Raw genomic sequence first — 17418 nt, 5'->3', positions numbered from 1 at the left:
GTTTGCTAGACAACGCTTAATTTAAAGTGATCCCTGGCTAATACGAAAAATATGCCTTAATACATTATAATAGTCCTCTATAACTACAATGTAAAATTAAAAACACCTTAAATATTTTATTTCTCCTAGAAATAACGAATCTTTCACTCGATAGGGGAAATGCCTGTCGCAAGTTGATGATGTCATAAATGTCATGTGTGATCTATCCCTATGGAATTTACGGCATGCATGTGCAAAAAACACATTTGAAATATTGATTTGATGCTCATATTAACCATAGGAAATATTAAGTTAGTTTTTATTTTCACATGCATGCACAAATTCCATAGGGATAGATCACACATGACATTTATGACATCATCAACTTGCGACGGGCATTTCCCCTGTTGAGTGAAAGATTAGCTATTTCTAGAAGAAATAAAATATTTAAGGTGTTTTTAATTTTACTTTGCAGTTATAGAGGACAATTATAATGTATTAAGGCATATTTGTCGTATTAGCCAGGGATCACTTTAAGCACACACTACGTGCAAATATATTGGTCAAATGCACGTTTTGAAATATACCTAGTTAAAATCGTACTCATTAGTATCCCTTCAATAAAAAAAAAAGGTCATGGATATAGGAACTACATATGTAAACTGTAAGGCTATATGTGTTCCCTTACTGACCAATGAATTTGAGGAAGATTAAACCTCATACTAGTGTACCTGGTTGAATAACATTACCATAATGGTTCCTTTACAACACTGACCTGGATAAATATCACTACATCAAGTCATATTATTTGTCATAATTATGTACTATAAACCCATGCTGTGTCTGAGTCCCCAGAAGTATATTCTTTTTTTGTAATCTGGGACGGACAAAACAGCTAATGTGGGATATTTTCTACACTTTGTGAAAATAAAAAGTGTGCATATACCAAGCCCTACACAGCAAATAGAAAACAATCAAAATTAATCTTGAATCAACATAATAATGGCTATGATCTTATGCCAAAGAGTCATGAAATGGAGAAGTTGAAACTGTGACTACAAAACAAGAAATTATGATTACGGATTCAGCACCAGCAATGAATTTGATGATAAACTTTTTTTTTGAAAAGTGGTAGAATCAGTGGTTCTCAAAGTGGATTCCAGGGACTCTGTGGGTTCCTTTAGGGGAGGTCTAAATTGACCCATACAAGTCTGTAACTCTGACAGTGTTCAAATGAAACCAAATTAACCCCATATCAGAGTTAGGGGAGACATTCACATTTGAGAGTTTGATCTACATTTACAGTCAATAGATCAGATGTCTGATCTGATGTCATGAAATAGCTAGTTGGTTTTGTTTACTTTTTAGCCTAAGGCTATTATGGGTTATTTCAGTGCGGTGTGGGTGCAGGGTGGGTGCAGTGCTTTACCTCTAAATGGTGGGTGGTTGGGTGCAGGTGGGCGGATGAGACGCAGTGACATCATGAAACTTCAGGTCGTAGCAGGAGAAGAGCAGTCTGATGAGTCGATACTACGTGCGCGTCCCCGCCCCCTTGGAACTGAAACCGCCTAAAAAATAAATGCTCGTCCCCGACCCTTCTTCTCCATTGAAGGTGCGGCAGAGGAACAGGTGCGTCTAGGAACAGTTGTCTCCGGTTGTATTAGCGAACACATCTCTGACTGCAGCTTTCACAACTTATTGGGGAAGGACAAGGAAGTAACTTTCTGAATACTTAGGTATCTTCAGGAAACCTTTTCTTTGGAAAGAGTAAAACGATTTTTTTCAACCCCATCAGATTGAGGATTTGAGGATCATCTTTTCAGCAGGTGGACAGTTTTTTTGTCTTTGAGCGAAGAACTTTAAAATGGCCAACTCCGGGATGCAGATTTTGGGATTTGCCCTATCGTTATTGGGCTTAATCGGATTAATAATCGGCACAATCTTGCCTCAGTGGAAGATGTCTGCGTACGTCGGCGACAACATCATCACGGCGGTGGCCATGTACTCGGGGCTGTGGATGTCCTGTGCGTTCCAGAGCACAGGCCAGATCCAATGCAAGGTCTACGACTCCATTCTGCAACTGGACAGTAAGTGAATATTTTCGGGAGTTCCAGGGGGTCCCCAGATAAATGATATTTAGGAACTAAATGTGTCCTTATGGGTCTGTAATCTTCTCTTATGGGGGTCCCTGGGATATCTTTCCGGGCTAGTTGGTTTGGGGGTCCTTGACATGAAAAAGTTTTGAGAACAACTGGCCTATTCATCCATTCTTTCCAGAGAGTAGCAGAACAGCATTGCTGAAATAACTGCAATTATGTAAATCATGTGCACCTGTTGTGCAGGCACGAACCAAAAAGGCCTAAAGTACAAATCTATTTATTTTTGTTTCTTCATCTTTTTTTCTGGTGTTCTTCAATCGGAAGAATTAAACTGTGCTGCTTTCTTCTCTACTAGAGCTGAGAGTGGATCTTGTAACAACTAGGCCTGACTCCTGTAACCAAGGCCTACTCATTAACCCAGTCCCCATGACACTGCAGCTGCACTCACAGGACTTTCTTGTATTGTGTAGGCAATATTAGGCATACTAGCCTACTGTAGGGGTCCTCACCTGTCATTTTAGGGTAAAACCAGTAGGCTATCCTACTTAACAAACTTAAAGCCAGGGCATAGGAGAATATTCCACTGTCATTGCCACAAAGAGAAAGCCAAAATGAGTTGGTTTCAGTAAATGTGTCTGACTTGTCAGGCAACTAGATTCTAGGTAATGATTATCTAGTGCCCATTGTCCTTTACCTGTATTATGGCAATTCCTCTGAAGGGATTGAGAACAAACCCTGCTCTAGGTGTTAGGCCTAGATAAGGGCCAGGGTGGGACATTGTTAGGCAAAACATCACAGCCTATAGACCACTGTTTTGTCAACATGGATACATTGCATACCCTACTGGGTTGATGTATGAATTTGACTGGTGTCACATACCCTACAGTAATTTACATAAAATTCCTTCACATTGTGCAGCTGTTGGAACTGATTTTCATGTGGTAGGGTTACTGTCTGCAATGGACACTCCAGATGCGAGAGATTTTGTTTCTATGCACTCCATAGAAACAAAATACAACGAATTAAAGGTGATTTGACAAAGTAACTATTCAAACTGCTGTTCCCTTTACTCCCAGACTCCCTTTTAGCTGTGTGCTGTTTGTGTCAGTTACTGTATGTAGACAGAACCAAACAACCATACACACCTAATTCTTTTAACACAAAATACAACATGACGTTACCTAACCCATCAATGGAAGCAACTACTACTATAATCTACCATTGTGTTCATCACTACCAGTACCTTCAAATGATTGTAATTTGTAAGATAAGATTTTGTGTATCTGTTTCAGTTATTGTATTCATTTGTTTGTTCTTTCACCTTCAGCCAAGGCATATTTGTAGCTGTCCAGGATTTAAACATTTGAGTGAGCTTAGATATACCAATTTCCTATATTTTAGTGTCTGTAAAACCATTTGAGTTTGACTTATCAAAACATTTGATAAGGTGTCTGTAAAACAATATATCTTATCACCTCTTATCGCCTCTGTAAACACGAACACAAGCCAACCTTGATAAATGTGGTGTGATTAAAGCTTTCACCATAATGGAGCAGGGCCATAAATAAATAAATGTGACTACTATTATGACTAGTGGAATCCCTCAAATGGTATCTTTTAGAATGGAGCCTCAGGCTTGAGCACAATACAAAATGGGAAAGTATCATTGTTTTACTTCACTACTTGTCTTTTTGTTAGATAGATGCAGATGTGAAGCCATGATCATAAGATCTACTTTACTGAAATGTGCCACTGGATACACAGGCCAGGCCTGTGTTTGATTTTAATGGTAGAATCAAGCTGAAGGGGGAAATCCACCTGTTGAAAGGCAGGTTGTGCGCAGTACACAGAGGGAGTGTCTTGTCTTGGTCGGAGTGAAACCTGAGACTGTATATGCGCTTAACTGGTTAGACCTGTTCTTTCTGACATGACAACCTACACCCAAAAGCCAAGAGAGTTTCACTGGGCTTCCGGTTAGAGGCCGTTTTCTGCATGGGGGTGGGGTGGGGAGTGGCAGTGAAGAGTTGTTCACAGGAATTTTACTGAACAACTCCTCACTCCTTTGCAAGTGTAAATTCAACTTGAGTGTACAAAATGTTACTGAATATTTTAACTGGTTTATGTTTCCTCTTTCCTCAAATGGTTTATCACAGTTTTTATCAAATTTCAAGTTCTCCCCCTTTGGTTCCATTTGTACACTGTCAGAGTTACAGACTTGTATGGGTCCATTTTAGACCCCCATAAAGGAGCCCCTGGAATCCACTTTGAGAACCACTGGTTTATCAGAGTACACTTAATATAATTCTTGTGTTAAAATATTTAAACAATCCTCCTGTGGCCTTGATGCTTTTTAGGATGCTGTTTTGTGCCGTTGACTCCAGAAATGAATATCACACACCAGTCAGTTGTTGTTGTTGTTACGGGTGCTTGATTTTTGTCACATGACTTGATTGTCTAAACCCTCCCCTTTCACCTACCCAGGTGCCCTTCAAGCTACCCGTGCCCTCATGGTCGTAGGCATCATTGTAACGGTGGCAGGACTAGGTGTGGCTACTATGGGAATGAAGTGCACCACCTGTGGAGGAGACGACAAGATAAAAAAGTCCCGCACTGCCATGGCTGGCGGCATCATCCTTCTGCTTGGATGTAAGAAGCTCTACTTTTATACTTTTATTTTGTATTTGTTTGTTTGTTCTTTTTTCATTCATCTATTTTCATTCTCAGTCATTAAGATGTTGTTTTTCTCCACCTTTCCACAGCTCTGAGTGCGATCATCGCCTGCTCTTGGTTTGCCCACAACATCATCCAGGCGTTCTACAATCCATTCACTCCCGTCAATACCAAGTAAGTCCAGAGTCAAGTCTGATTTAGGGCTGTCACGATAATTACATTTTACATGACGATTAATTGTGACTCAAATAATTTCATTGTGTTTTGGTCGTTGACAAATACATTTCTGTTTGGCTTGTAGGCTTTGAAGTTGCACATGGCAGACATGACACATAACCTAAATATACAAAGAAATTACTGACGTATTTGACAACTTTATACGTTGTGAGCTTGTAGATCTGCTATTTCCACTATATGAACATTTCTCAACATGGAAACGATTATGACGATTATGCAAAAATAATAACGATTACCTCAAATAATTGATTATGTAATAATTGTGACTGATTTATACTTTGACATACAATGGCTTTGTCATACAATGGTGTCACTCTAACATGTGAGCTTGTAGATAAATTATTTCCATAACACTGTTGTATGACAGAGTATATAAACTATGCATTATGAGAGGTAAATGGGCATTTCTACATCATGCACCCATTCATAATGTTCCTGTTCACCATTCCTGATATTTTCATTTGATGTTTGTTTCATTGATTGGTTTAGTGGTAGTCAACAGACAGCCCATGGACAAGAACTAGCCTGCCTGTGATAATATTCCGGCAAATTATTTTGTGAATCTAATATTTTGTAAATAATTTAAAATATCTGACGGACTATCCCACATATAGAGCATCTACCCTCACCTGAATAATGGTTAATTATATTTGATCCATTTTGAGCGTGGAATGACAGACACAGTCACACATTAGGCTGCAGGGTGCACTGTGGCACACAACCCCTCAACGTGGGGTCTAGGGTAGGGCTGTCACAATTATTACATAATCGTCTAATCGTGGTTATTTGACATCATCGTGATTATTTTTCATAATCGTCATAATCGTTTCCAGTAAAAAATAGTGGAAATAGTAGATCTACAAGCTCACAACGCGCGTTGTGAGCTTGTAGATCGTCTATTTCCACTATCAATGTTATTTTTTAAGTATAAAGTTGTCAAAAATTATGTCAGTAATTTCTTTGTATATCTAGGTTATGTGTCATATCTACCATATGCAACTTCAAAGCCTAAAAGCCAAACAGAAATGTAATTGTCAATGACAAAAACACAATTAAATCGTTATCGATCGTTATCGTTAAATCGCAATTATTTGAGAGAAAATTAATCGTCATGTAAAATGTCATAATCGTGACAGCCCTAGTCTAGGTGCCACTGTTAAATTGAACTATTCAATGTAATCAATTTATAAAATATTTGAAATTAATTAATCAATACCCATATCGGGCATGTCCATTATAGGCGAAATGCTTCAAAAGAAAGTTTGGAACGTGATTTAAGTATAAGAAGTGAATCGGTTTGTGTATAAAAAAAAATATATATATTCAAAAATGTCATCGATAGATTAATTGCTAAGAAAATAATCAATAGGTGCAGCTCTAGTGGAATTAATAGGTAGGATGTGGACAGAAAACAGATATCGATGAAACGGCTAGAATGCAAGAATAGTTATCTTTCCATTTCTCTGTGAATGTCCTGTTTTCACTGTGTCAATGTTCCTCTTTAAACTTCTGGGTGAAAGTGTTCTCCTGTGTTCAAGTAAAATATGCCTACAATACACTGTTTCTCTCCATACTGTCTATCCAAGATAAAATGAGCTCTTTAACTTTTTTAATGAACTAAACGTCCTCCAAGGATGTGGTCTGCACAAAATGATTACACAAGCATTTCTATCTGCACCTGTAACATTTACTCTCTCTCTCTCTCTCTCTCTCTCTCTCTCTCTCTCACACACTCACTCACACACACACACACACACACACACACACACACACACACACACACACACACACACACACACACACACACACACACACACACACACACACACACACACTTCTCAGTATGCACTTATACCACACATCTTTATTAACTTGTATAGCAATATATAGGCGGTCTGTTGCAAGTTCCAGCTCTTAAATTAGCCCTTTATTATGTTCAAGCCCACCGTCTAATGGCTTTGAAAAGAAATTGGCCCCAGGCCAAACTTAACTCCCCGAACTCTATATTTCATCATGATGGCATGAATTGCACACATAAAATTTGAATTAATTTGACATCAACTTGTTTCCCACCAACTCTGCAGGTATGAATTTGGGTCAGCCATCTTCATCGCCTGGGCCGGAGCTTTCCTGGATGTGGTCGGGGGTGGCATGCTGGCGGCATCCTGCCCCAGGGGCAAACCTTCACCCAAATACCCCATCTCTAACAGACCCCCCAGCAGCTCCAAGGAATACGTTTGAACAGGATGGTAGCCAGTGCCTGGAGCTTTCACATCTACACTGGTCCAACTCGATATATGGTTTTAAGTATGGTTTTAAGTATGTTATTCTAGTCGCAATGTACAGTGCAGGCTTTATTTTTTATGTTGCTGTTTTTATTGTAATGTTATTTGAACACACAACGACACATTTAGATCACAGCTCATGTTTACTTCAACTTGCGTTCCCTGTTCAAGTTGAGTGGAGTGACTGATAATCAGAAGAGGCTTTATTATTATTTGTTTTGTTTTTTAGATGGCAATTGTATTGCCTTTTGACACACTTCAGTATAACTACTGTATGTTTAAAATTGCCATGTAGCCTTTTTTCACATGCTACAGTAAACAGCCTGGTTAGCACACTGAGTGTGCATGCTCTGAACAAATGTGACATGGCTTGTTGTTTGTGCCTCATTTCTCCTTGACTTCATTTTATGATTTTAATTCAAATGTCAACCGACCATAATGGCACTGTGGCATCAACTCTCAATTGCCTAAGTGGAATCCAGTAGTACAGCTATTATACCCAGCCTTTGCCTTATGATTGCCAAAGCGTTTGTTGTCAGACTGTAATACCAATTGTCAGGTTAATTAAGCACCATTGTGTGCCTGAATGGTTACTGCCATAACTATTTCCACTCTTACCAAAATGTAATGTGTTAGGAATTTGATTATTTCATGATGTACATAAAATAAAACTGAACGTTGTACTGTCATTGATTCATGCAAATTCTTCACTGCCAAATGGAGGATACGAGACACATTTTCAAAATGAAGGAATCACAAGTATGAAATTGTCTATTTAATTGGCTCATGTACATTTTGATTGACATTGTTGATGCAAAGCAGCACCCAGTCCTCATTGTCATCAAACCGATGACATTCAGTGAAGAGGGGAGTGTTAACTTTGTCTTGTTGAGTAGAACTCAATTAAACGGTTTGTTCAATATCTAAGATCTTAGCTTTTTAATTTTCCATATGTTTTACCACCATAGTTGAAGTGGATGAAACACAATGACCTGTTCAACATTTTAGCCTTTCCAGTTGTCTTTTGATAGAACAATGTTTAGGAGTTGTAATCCTTGCTCAAACTTGCACACTGGGAAGGAGCCTATAAGATGCTGCCAAACCGGATCTGTGTGACAGCCGGCCACACCAAATGGTTCACACAAGGAACTTGAGCGTCCCAATGAAAATATTTTAAAGTCCTTTGGCTTTATTGCCATCTTGTGGTGTACATAGGCAACACACTGATATACAAAATGTGGAATTTAATAAATAAAATTTATATGGATGTTAAATCAGATTTTTTTTACATACTATTTTGTCGGTTTAGAATAACAGCTACCACAAGAACAAAATGTATGTTAAAGGATGGCCGGTGTCACATGCATGTATAAGGCCAGTAACAACATTGCAATGGTTACCGGGTGTGTGTGGGCTGTATATACGTTTTGTAGATGGTGTGGGAATACATGGATGATTTCTTGTATTCCATTGGATTTCCTTTTCCTGTCATAAGACCTCACATCTTACTGCTGTGCTTGCACATTGCTGTACTTCACCCAGCAGAAGTCATGTTTTCAAAATCACGTTCCAATTTGCTTTAGTTTTTGGTTGATTCTTTCCAAATGTGTCTGTTTCTTATAATTTGGTAGGGGGTTATGTCCCAGAACCAGGTGGCAAATGGGATCCCTTTCCCTCTAGCTCTAGCAGACGACTAATTATGTCTAATTTTACTGTGGTGGGTTTTGTCCCAATTCTGGTCTGCATGCATCATGTGGCGTGTTCCATTGGATGCAGAGAATTGATTATCAGAATTTAGCTTACATGCACTTCTCAAATACATTACTGAAGCTTGAAATCTTGGGAAGTCAATATATTTATTAAACAAAGCAGTGAACAATTTACTTCCTGTAACCTTCATTGTGGTACTAAAAGAACAGCAGCACATGGCTATAAAAATCTAATTTACAGCAACAATAGATCAAATCTTGAATCTTAACATGGTTACATTTTGTTAAACAGCAACAGAAAATGAATGATTAAACGCAAGCGCCTTGAAAGACCTGTAGGCGAGTGGGTCATAATAATTGGAAGTGTTGCTGTGAGAAGCCTCCATAATCCGATTCTGACATAAGTACAGTTTTACTTTATAGCTCGCTCGCCCCCCTTCATAAAGAAAACAATCTTCCTTTCAAAGTGTACAAAGGGATCAACACTACAGTAAATGTTTTCAATTGACTCGCACAATCATTCATTAAAACTGAGCCCACAAAGCAAAGCAAAATTAAATACACTCTTAACATGGAATGGCATTTTACAAACGTAACATTTTCTTAATCTCAAATGTTAATATAAAATTGGCAACTGAACCAAGAGGCCACACCCAACTTCCACACATGTGCCTGACCTAGATTGCAAAGGCCAAATTTTATGGTGATGGAACGCTTTATCTTGATTAAATAGAATAATGGACGGCAAAGTTGTTAATTACAGATTTTACTATGCAATGGCCATTAGTTGGTTTCTATGTGAAATGACAATTTGAACAAAATAATTGAATGAACTGAAATTAATTCAAGAAAAGAAATAAGACCGGTGTCTCAAGTTGGTTGGTGTTTGGTTATTAAAACTGCACTCAGGAATTGATGCCAGAATTTGTGCTCGCACAGATCCTGCATGAGGCCCAATCAACCAAAGACAACGGAAAGCCTTGGGCAGTTCCTGCATGCTTTCTTAGGTGCCATACAATACAATAATAAAGAAGCCACATATGCAACTTTCCAAGTTGGATCTCCTGATCCGATAAAACCTGGAACAATATCCACATACTGCGTACCACCCGAGAGGGTAGTTCAAAGACAGGACTTTACAGGGTCACTGCCCTGTTGTGTTCATATACACATGGCATCGGTTCCTCTCTAGTCTCTGATACAGCAGGGTGGTGGGAGCTGGACTCAACTTGGAACGGATACAATGGGAAAGACGAGGCACTGGCTGAGACTCCAGAAGGTTTGCGAGGAAGAATATGTAAGGAGGGAGATGAAGGAAGTGAAAATCCCTGGACCACATTATTTAGCATCAGTCACAGTCTGCCTCCACTTCCACAAGTCAGCAACAATCTATCGGAAAATAAACACATGACAGTATTGGTCAACATGTTCACCATAGATGTTGGAGCAAACATAACGTAAACATTTCTCATTTAATTCCACTCCTGTTTATGTGGTGGACCTAAAGGAGCTTCATTTGATAATAAATACGTTCTGATGACAGTGAAATGTCACCTCGAAACCATGGTCTGATTAAGTGGCTGACAATCTCTTATCTTTGTACCAAGTTACACCATTCACCTAGCCTGGACTGCATCAAGCAATACCTCAAAAGCAACATTGTGACTATAATATTGTATTGTGATGATTTCTTTTGTCATTTTTCTTGTTGCCAATTTTGAAAAGAATGTCAAAAGCATGAAATATAGCTCAAGTGATAATATATTACAATATCCAAAATACCAGACGATATCTAGTCTCATATTACTCATATTATTTAATATATGCAGCCCTAGGGGCTGCACATATTAAATAGATTATGAAGGAGCTGAGCCGGTGGGGGTCCTACGCTGTTTGGATATCCCAATCTTGAATCAAGCAAATCACAATCTATGCATTTCCTTATGAAACCAGAGTAGCACATAGTTATTCTTTTGACTTGCCAGCATGAAGGATAATTTACACTCTGTTGCATGGCAACAAAAACAACATTTGTAACTGACCGCATGCACAAGTCATGACAGAAAACGTAATTTTCAATAAATGAGGCATTAAAGATGCCATTTATAGATTTGGAATCCAAATCCAATTGTTCGGAACACGTGAGATCATACACAGTATATTAGGTCTTCAACAGGGGAAATACAACATGTCTTATCGTATTTCTCTACATAATGTTATTGTCATGAAATTCTGACATGTCTTTTCGGTCGTTCAAAATGTACTAAATGCCTGGCAGACACTGCACATTCACAAACAAGTACCAATCAAAATGCATTCTGTGATTAAGCAAATGCATAACAATTAATGGACCCTACCCAAACCTAGTGGTAGAGATTTATTGTATGTAAGAAGAGTCACAATTAAAATGATCCTTAGCATTGATTTATAGTATGTAAGAAGAGTCACAATTAAAATGATCCTTAGCATTGAGAGCTTGTCACATATTAATGAGTATTAACAGGTCACCAAAGAAAACGTCATTACTGCCTGTGCTGCAATGATGAATGCTTACATAAAAACCTAACCGATAAATCTCCATTAACTATACCTTGGGGTCTGACACTCTGAAGCCATTCTTTGCAAAGTTCTCAAACTTGGGCTGGAGTTTTGGCAGTCCAACTCCCTGTAATGGAAGAAGAAAAAAATGAACATGCAAAACAGGTTTTATGCAAGTTACAAGACAATAATAAATCCAAGAATTCAATTTAAGTTGTATTAAATGAAGAGAATAATCAAATTCGAGGGCATTTCTCTGAATAAAATTAACATTGCGCCATGCCTGTCACATTCATATGGTATTAAATAGTATTACTGGGGAGTGCCGTCCTTAGAGCACATTGTATTGATCTTATATTCCTGTTTAAGGGATATAAGATCAATTTGATACAATTTATATACTTTATAGATATAGATACTTTATAATCCGTTAATTTCATGGGCACTAAATTAGTTAAATAGTATTACTGGGGAGTGCCGTCCTTAGAGCACATTGTATTGATCTTATATTCCTGTTTAAGGGACCACTGCTGACACCAACCTTCTTCACCACCTCCATCATCTTGGCTTTTGCTTCTTCAAATGTTAATGGTGTACTGGGAGTCTGGGGTTTGGGGCTCTTAGTCTTATTTTTAGGAGTTTTGGCCTGCAAAGAGTACAGTATGAGCATTCAATAATTAAGATGTCACAATAAAACAGACTGTACAGACATTTTGCATATTACACATTTTTTTTTATAAACACCATCTTATCTTGTTCTTCTCGAAGCACGATAATTTCATTTTAATAATGTTGTTAAAAAAATGGTATTGTATGCGCATGACAATATGTTCTGCTATGAACTTTTATGCACACAACTGGATTCCCATGCTTCCATAGAAGTAGCCTCGTATCACCAGATCTTCCACAGTACCTGTGGAAAGTCTGGTTTCTATTTACTGCTCAGTGCTCTGATCACATCTAGAGCCCGTCTACAGTATCCAGTAATTTCCACAGACACACACACAGGTTCACATCACGGGCAACACACATGCAACTTTCAGCAGCAAGGGAAAAGAGAGCTCAATTCTCCATCGGTCATCACCCTAACATCTTGGCTTGGCTCATTGGCAATCGATCGATTACTGAATTTGTTGGCAACCAATTCGATTTTAATTGATTAACCTTACATTACAAGTAAACATAGAAAGGAACAGAGCAAGTGTGTTGCTCTGTAGTGTGTGCATGCTGTGTACAACATGACAAAACAAAGGAAAATTATTTACCCCAGGTGTAGTGGGTTTAGGACTCTTCCCATTCTGAGCAGGGCCTTTGCCTTTTGGTGTGGCTGGCTTGGCCTGTAAACAAAGACATACCAAACTGTTAACGAGCCAACTCACTAGGTTCAAGTAGAAGTCCAAGACTCCAAGGAGCAGTCAGTAGGGTTCAAACATGTTTAATAACTGATAAAACCATCAGTTATAGTGCCTTGCCTTTGGAGCGGTCTTCTTGACCTTGGCTGGGGATTCTTCTTCCTCACTTTCCTCATCATCCTCCCTTTAAAAAAGAAAATAAATATTTTAAATCATCTGCTGGTGTTACTATTAACAGTGCATATGTGGATTAAGTTATACACCCACTCATCATCGTCTTCATCATCGTCGCCATCATCATCGTTCGCCACTTTGATTTTTTTCTGTTGAGAAGAACAGAAATGGCTTATTTTAATTTAGATACTGATGAATACCGATACATTTTTAAGCCAACTGTAAAATATATACAAACCGATTTAGGCACAGCCTTCATCAGTGCAGGTCTTTTCTTGGACGATTTCACGTCTACATCTTCCTCCTCTTCTTCATCCTCATCATCATCACTATCCTCGTCAAATTGGTCATTTCCCATCACTAGCAACAAGATGGCAAGCACAATGAAATGGTGAAATTGTGATATAGAACCCTTCTACTGATGGTTCTACTGGAAGAATCTCCTTCAGCTGTTCTTAAAAACAAGACTAGCACACATAACCCACCAAAAAGGAATCTGCACATGTTTATAGAGCAGAGGACACTAGAGGGTGCCATCCCCCTGGGTCAGAGTTATTTTTTACTTTGGAGATCCATTTAACTTATGGATTTGAAACATGAACTGGTGGTGAAAAATGGTGAAAAGTAAGAAAATATAATTTCACATGCCTGACAAAATCGAGGGGCTTATGCGTTTATTTTTGGAACAAAGTTCTTATGACCCAAAATGAGATAGTGCCCCATTCTCTTCTGAATGGGGTACTTTTAGAATTAGATAATATAATTCTTTTTCAAATCTTTTTATTCAGTTATATGATACAATTCTAATTATGACTGAACATTTGCTTTATAGAATTGTATAGTAGCTAGTTAAAGTAGTTAGTTATACAATTTAATTACTTACAAATGATATGGAATAGGCAGCAGATGTGAGGTTTTCTGCTAGTTTATTTTAGGGGGATATTAAGCATTTTTATTTCAGGGGGAAACTCAGGATAAAATTTGTTTTCCTTATCGTGGGGATCAATACCCAACGAATGTCCTGAGCTAGTGGTTACAATTATGGGGCAAGTGATCATGACAATCGAGCCAGTGGGACATTTCCCTTAATACCGGTACCCCTGTGACTGTTCTCCCCAACCTGGGACTACAATGATGCACACAGCATACATGCATACGTTCATTTTTAAACAAGTATCACTATTTGCGTCATCTATGACAAATGCAAATTCTTGGTAAATGTCATATTTTCGCAAACAGTTCCAAATCATATTCCTGGTAATACTGTAATAATACTCACTGACAAGGTGCTGCCCACTGAGATGAATTGGACCAGAACCAGCCTTGAGGCGGAACACAGCTGGGGGAGTGATATTGAAACCACCAAGACACACCTGCATTGCAACACATAAATCAGAAAACTGAAGTTGTAACAATGATGAATATCATTCATGTTTTAAAGTCTGGAGTGCCCAACAGTTAAGGTGTCTAAGTGAAAAATATAGGAATATTTCAAGATTTCCTTGATGAGGTACTACTGAGGCTTCAGTAATTCTACAAAGGCTTTGTGCAGCCCTCTTGCATTTCAGTGGTTCTCAACCAGTGGTCTGGAGACCACCAGTGGTCCTTGAGGGGGTTCCAGTTGGTCCCCAGCTAAATGATGGAGCTGGTAACCAAATGGACCCTTATAAAATTTTAACTCTTCAGAGCGTAAAATGGACCCTGGGTCCATTTGGTTTCATTTTACGCTCTCAAGAGTTAAATTATTGTTAAACACCTGGCTGCATTACTTAATTTACAAGTCTACACGATTAGAAAATGTAAACGAATTGTTATTTTGCTCAATGTTTTGCCTGTTGTCTCTTCTATGGTATCAACATAAATACAGCATGGAATTGTGGACAAAATCTTATCCAACAACAACAAAATATTCTATTCTTAAATCTCATCAAATGGTGGCCCGTGGCTCAAAAGCCCAAAAAAAGTAATGGACCTCGATATGAAAAAGGTTGAAAACCACTGTTGTATTTCAACATTTGTCTGAAAAAGATTTTTACACTCACACTGGGCAATGTAGAGGGCTTCAGTGAAACCAACACAGCCTTGACCGTCTGGCCCTCCATGTCCTGTCCTTCCACCTCCACGATGTGAAGCTCATCCTTGGTGGTGCTGTCCACGATTGCCTAAGGAAGTGAAGGACCAATGTCAAACCTGGATGAAAAAGCTCTCTATGTTGGGGTTGACATTTAAGTGGTCAATACCAATTATTAGTATTCGGGGTGAGCCGATACCTGGGAATTTGTTGTACCAATGTTTAATTATAGTAAATGTAAAATGTCACTATAATTTATTTAGTTTTGTCTTCAATGCCACAAACTTGCATTTACATGTTTTAAATTAAATTACTTCTCAAACATACAGCTTTTGAATTTAGATTTCCCAGCAGGAACTAGACAATACCTTTGAGACAAGTAAAAGTTCAGACGGTATACAGTCATGCAAATAGTTTTAATTATAGTTTATGTAAAAAATGTATACCCACAATTTAAGAAACTTTATCCAACAAATTGACTATTCTAACACTTACCATTCTCAAGTCCAGCTGATGCTCAAAGTCATCATCCTCAGGATTGAATATAACCTCCTTCCCAGATTCTAATACACACCCTGGTGGGAAAAAAAGGTTCAGTCAGTACTTGCCAATAAGACAAAGAAAATAATATGACCATGACATGTTCATATATAGTAATTTGTAAATAGGTTCTGTGCATTAACAGGTTAACTTTCCTACTTTAATGTTTCAATGGTTTTATTTACACAAAGCTGTCACAACATTGCAAGCAGTTACAGTCTCGTAATTGGAGCTTAAAAATATAAAATACAAACCAGGATTTTATTTATGTTAAGTTTGTAATATAATTGCATATAAAACACTTAAGGCACAGCCCATTTGATTTATGTGATTAATTATAATATACAAACCCCTAAACTTAATTTAGATAATTATGTACATTAGGCCACATGTATCAATTTGTATCAATCACTGATTTGATGAGTATCTTTTGGGTAAAGGGCACTCGAAATATTACGCCATCATTTCATTTGTAAACGTAATGAATAATATTCTCAATCTCTGGTCACTTGAAGCTAGCTGATGTCCAACCATAGCTCTATGGGTGAAACTTGGGTTAGTGGGTCTCCATGAGGGTTAACTGAGGACACTCCACGTGGGAATGAACCCACACAATAACCATTATGGCTCCCCGAATCTTTGGAATATACCCTCATTTATGGCAAACACCATCATCTATCGCAGTTTGGTGTTTATGTTGGCGAGTGTCAAACACTAAAAGTGCGTGGTAAAGTCCTTATACTGGCAGTGTTAACTGTGCTGTGCACAAGTAACAGAAACGCGGGACGCCATGTTGCGGAACCACGTGGTTAACATTTCTAGACAGCCGAGTCAATACAAGGCTGTAGAAGAAACGCGTGAAATGGCAAAGATTTCAATATAGAGATGTAATCACTAAACAATATTCATAATATAATTCTGCTGGACACCATTATTCCACATCTCTAACATGCGCTGCCGTTTACTCCGCAGTCAGTATCTCATTCATTCAGTCATGCCGATAGAGGCGACAGTAAAACGCTGACATGAAATGAAATCAATGCTGTTAAACTTGATGCAATCTGGGAAGCCAATCTCTTACCATACAGAAAGGTCTGTGGTGACATCTGCCCCTCGTCCATGCTGCCGTTCATTGTTGTAGAGATTGTGTGGAAGAGCCTGCTAGTTGTAAAGAACACTGCTAGTGTTAGCGCCTAGAATGAACACTGAACAGTACTCAACGTGGGACTTTGCTGCGAAATGTGCGGATGCGGATGCTCTTCCTGCTTCCTGGTTGGTCTTCTGCGTTTATTTTTAATGGCGGTTGGCAAACCGCTTTCGTGTGCATTACCGCCACCCCGGCCGGTGACGCGAGGTAAACTAAAAAGCTGTCATCAAACATTCTATTTTTATTTTTTAATTCTCGGACCTCATCTACACTGTACAATTGTGTCAGTGTGTATTTAACTGTGTCTGTGTGTACAAATGGAATGGCCTTGGGACATTTGGACCATTTGGTTTCATGTGTAGGCCTGGCTTCAGCACTACCACTCAACGTCCTGCAATACGACCACCTGTTTTGAAATTGGAGGACAGTGATTTGAATTAAACGAGTTACCCAAACTTTCAGGACAGCTGCAATATTGGTGAGTTTATAGTCGTTTAATAGAATCAGATAGGACTTTTATGTTTCATGAATGGCCTGTCAATGGAGCAACTTACTTAGCAGATAGCATAAGTTGCTTGACCCAAAAAACAGTAGTCTACTGTTTGGCAAAAAGGTGT

The 17418-nt window shown here is 38.5% G+C and overlaps 2 protein-coding genes across 2 annotated transcripts; one reads left to right on the top strand and one right to left on the bottom strand.

Moving 5' to 3' along the window:
- Positions 1 to 1749: 1749 nt before the first annotated feature.
- LOC308304005 (claudin-7-A-like) lies at positions 1750 to 7711 on the top strand. The gene is made up of 4 exons (XM_080748558.1): positions 1750 to 2066; positions 4560 to 4724; positions 4838 to 4922; positions 7070 to 7711. The coding sequence occupies exons 1-4, from the start codon at positions 1844 to 1846 to the stop codon at positions 7224 to 7226; spliced, it is 630 nt and encodes a 209-aa protein (XP_080604684.1). The 5' UTR covers positions 1750 to 1843; the 3' UTR covers positions 7227 to 7711.
- A 1396-nt stretch (positions 7712 to 9107) lies between these two features.
- npm1a (nucleophosmin 1a) lies at positions 9108 to 16899 on the bottom strand. The gene is made up of 11 exons (XM_080749035.1): positions 16736 to 16899; positions 15610 to 15689; positions 15086 to 15205; positions 14323 to 14416; positions 13282 to 13403; positions 13137 to 13192; positions 12990 to 13053; positions 12783 to 12854; positions 12059 to 12163; positions 11570 to 11644; positions 9108 to 10368 (listed from the first exon to the last, which is right to left on the bottom strand). Exons 1-11 carry the CDS (start codon positions 16785 to 16787, stop codon positions 10318 to 10320), a joined length of 891 nt encoding a protein of 296 aa, XP_080605161.1. The 5' UTR covers positions 16788 to 16899; the 3' UTR covers positions 9108 to 10317.
- Positions 16900 to 17418: the final 519 nt, after the last annotated feature.

The sequence above is a fragment of the Nannobrachium achirus genome (assembly GCF_963921795.1).
Source record: "Nannobrachium achirus genome assembly, chromosome: 19".
NCBI lineage: Eukaryota > Metazoa > Chordata > Actinopteri > Myctophiformes > Myctophidae > Nannobrachium > Nannobrachium achirus.
The sequence above is the reverse complement of the archived record's forward strand: the minus strand, read 5'-3'. Positions and strand labels throughout refer to the sequence as shown.

Coding starts and splice junctions, on each gene's coding strand:
- LOC308304005 (XM_080748558.1), top strand. CDS start 1,844: ATGGCCAACTCCGGGATGCAGATTTTGGGATTTGCCCTATCGTTATTG. Junction 4,725..4,837: donor CATCATCCTTCTGCTTGGAT/GTAAGAAGCTCT, acceptor ACCTTTCCACAG/CTCTGAGTGCGATCATCGCC. Junction 4,923..7,069: donor TTCACTCCCGTCAATACCAA/GTAAGTCCAGAG, acceptor CCAACTCTGCAG/GTATGAATTTGGGTCAGCCA.
- npm1a (XM_080749035.1), bottom strand. CDS start 16,787: ATGAACGGCAGCATGGACGAGGGGCAGATGTCACCACAGACCTTTCTG. Junction 15,206..15,609: donor ATCAGCTGGACTTGAGAATG/GTAAGTGTTAGA, acceptor TCACTTCCTTAG/GCAATCGTGGACAGCACCAC. Junction 10,369..11,569: donor TCAGAGTGTCAGACCCCAAG/GTATAGTTAATG, acceptor ATTTTCCGATAG/ATTGTTGCTGACTTGTGGAA.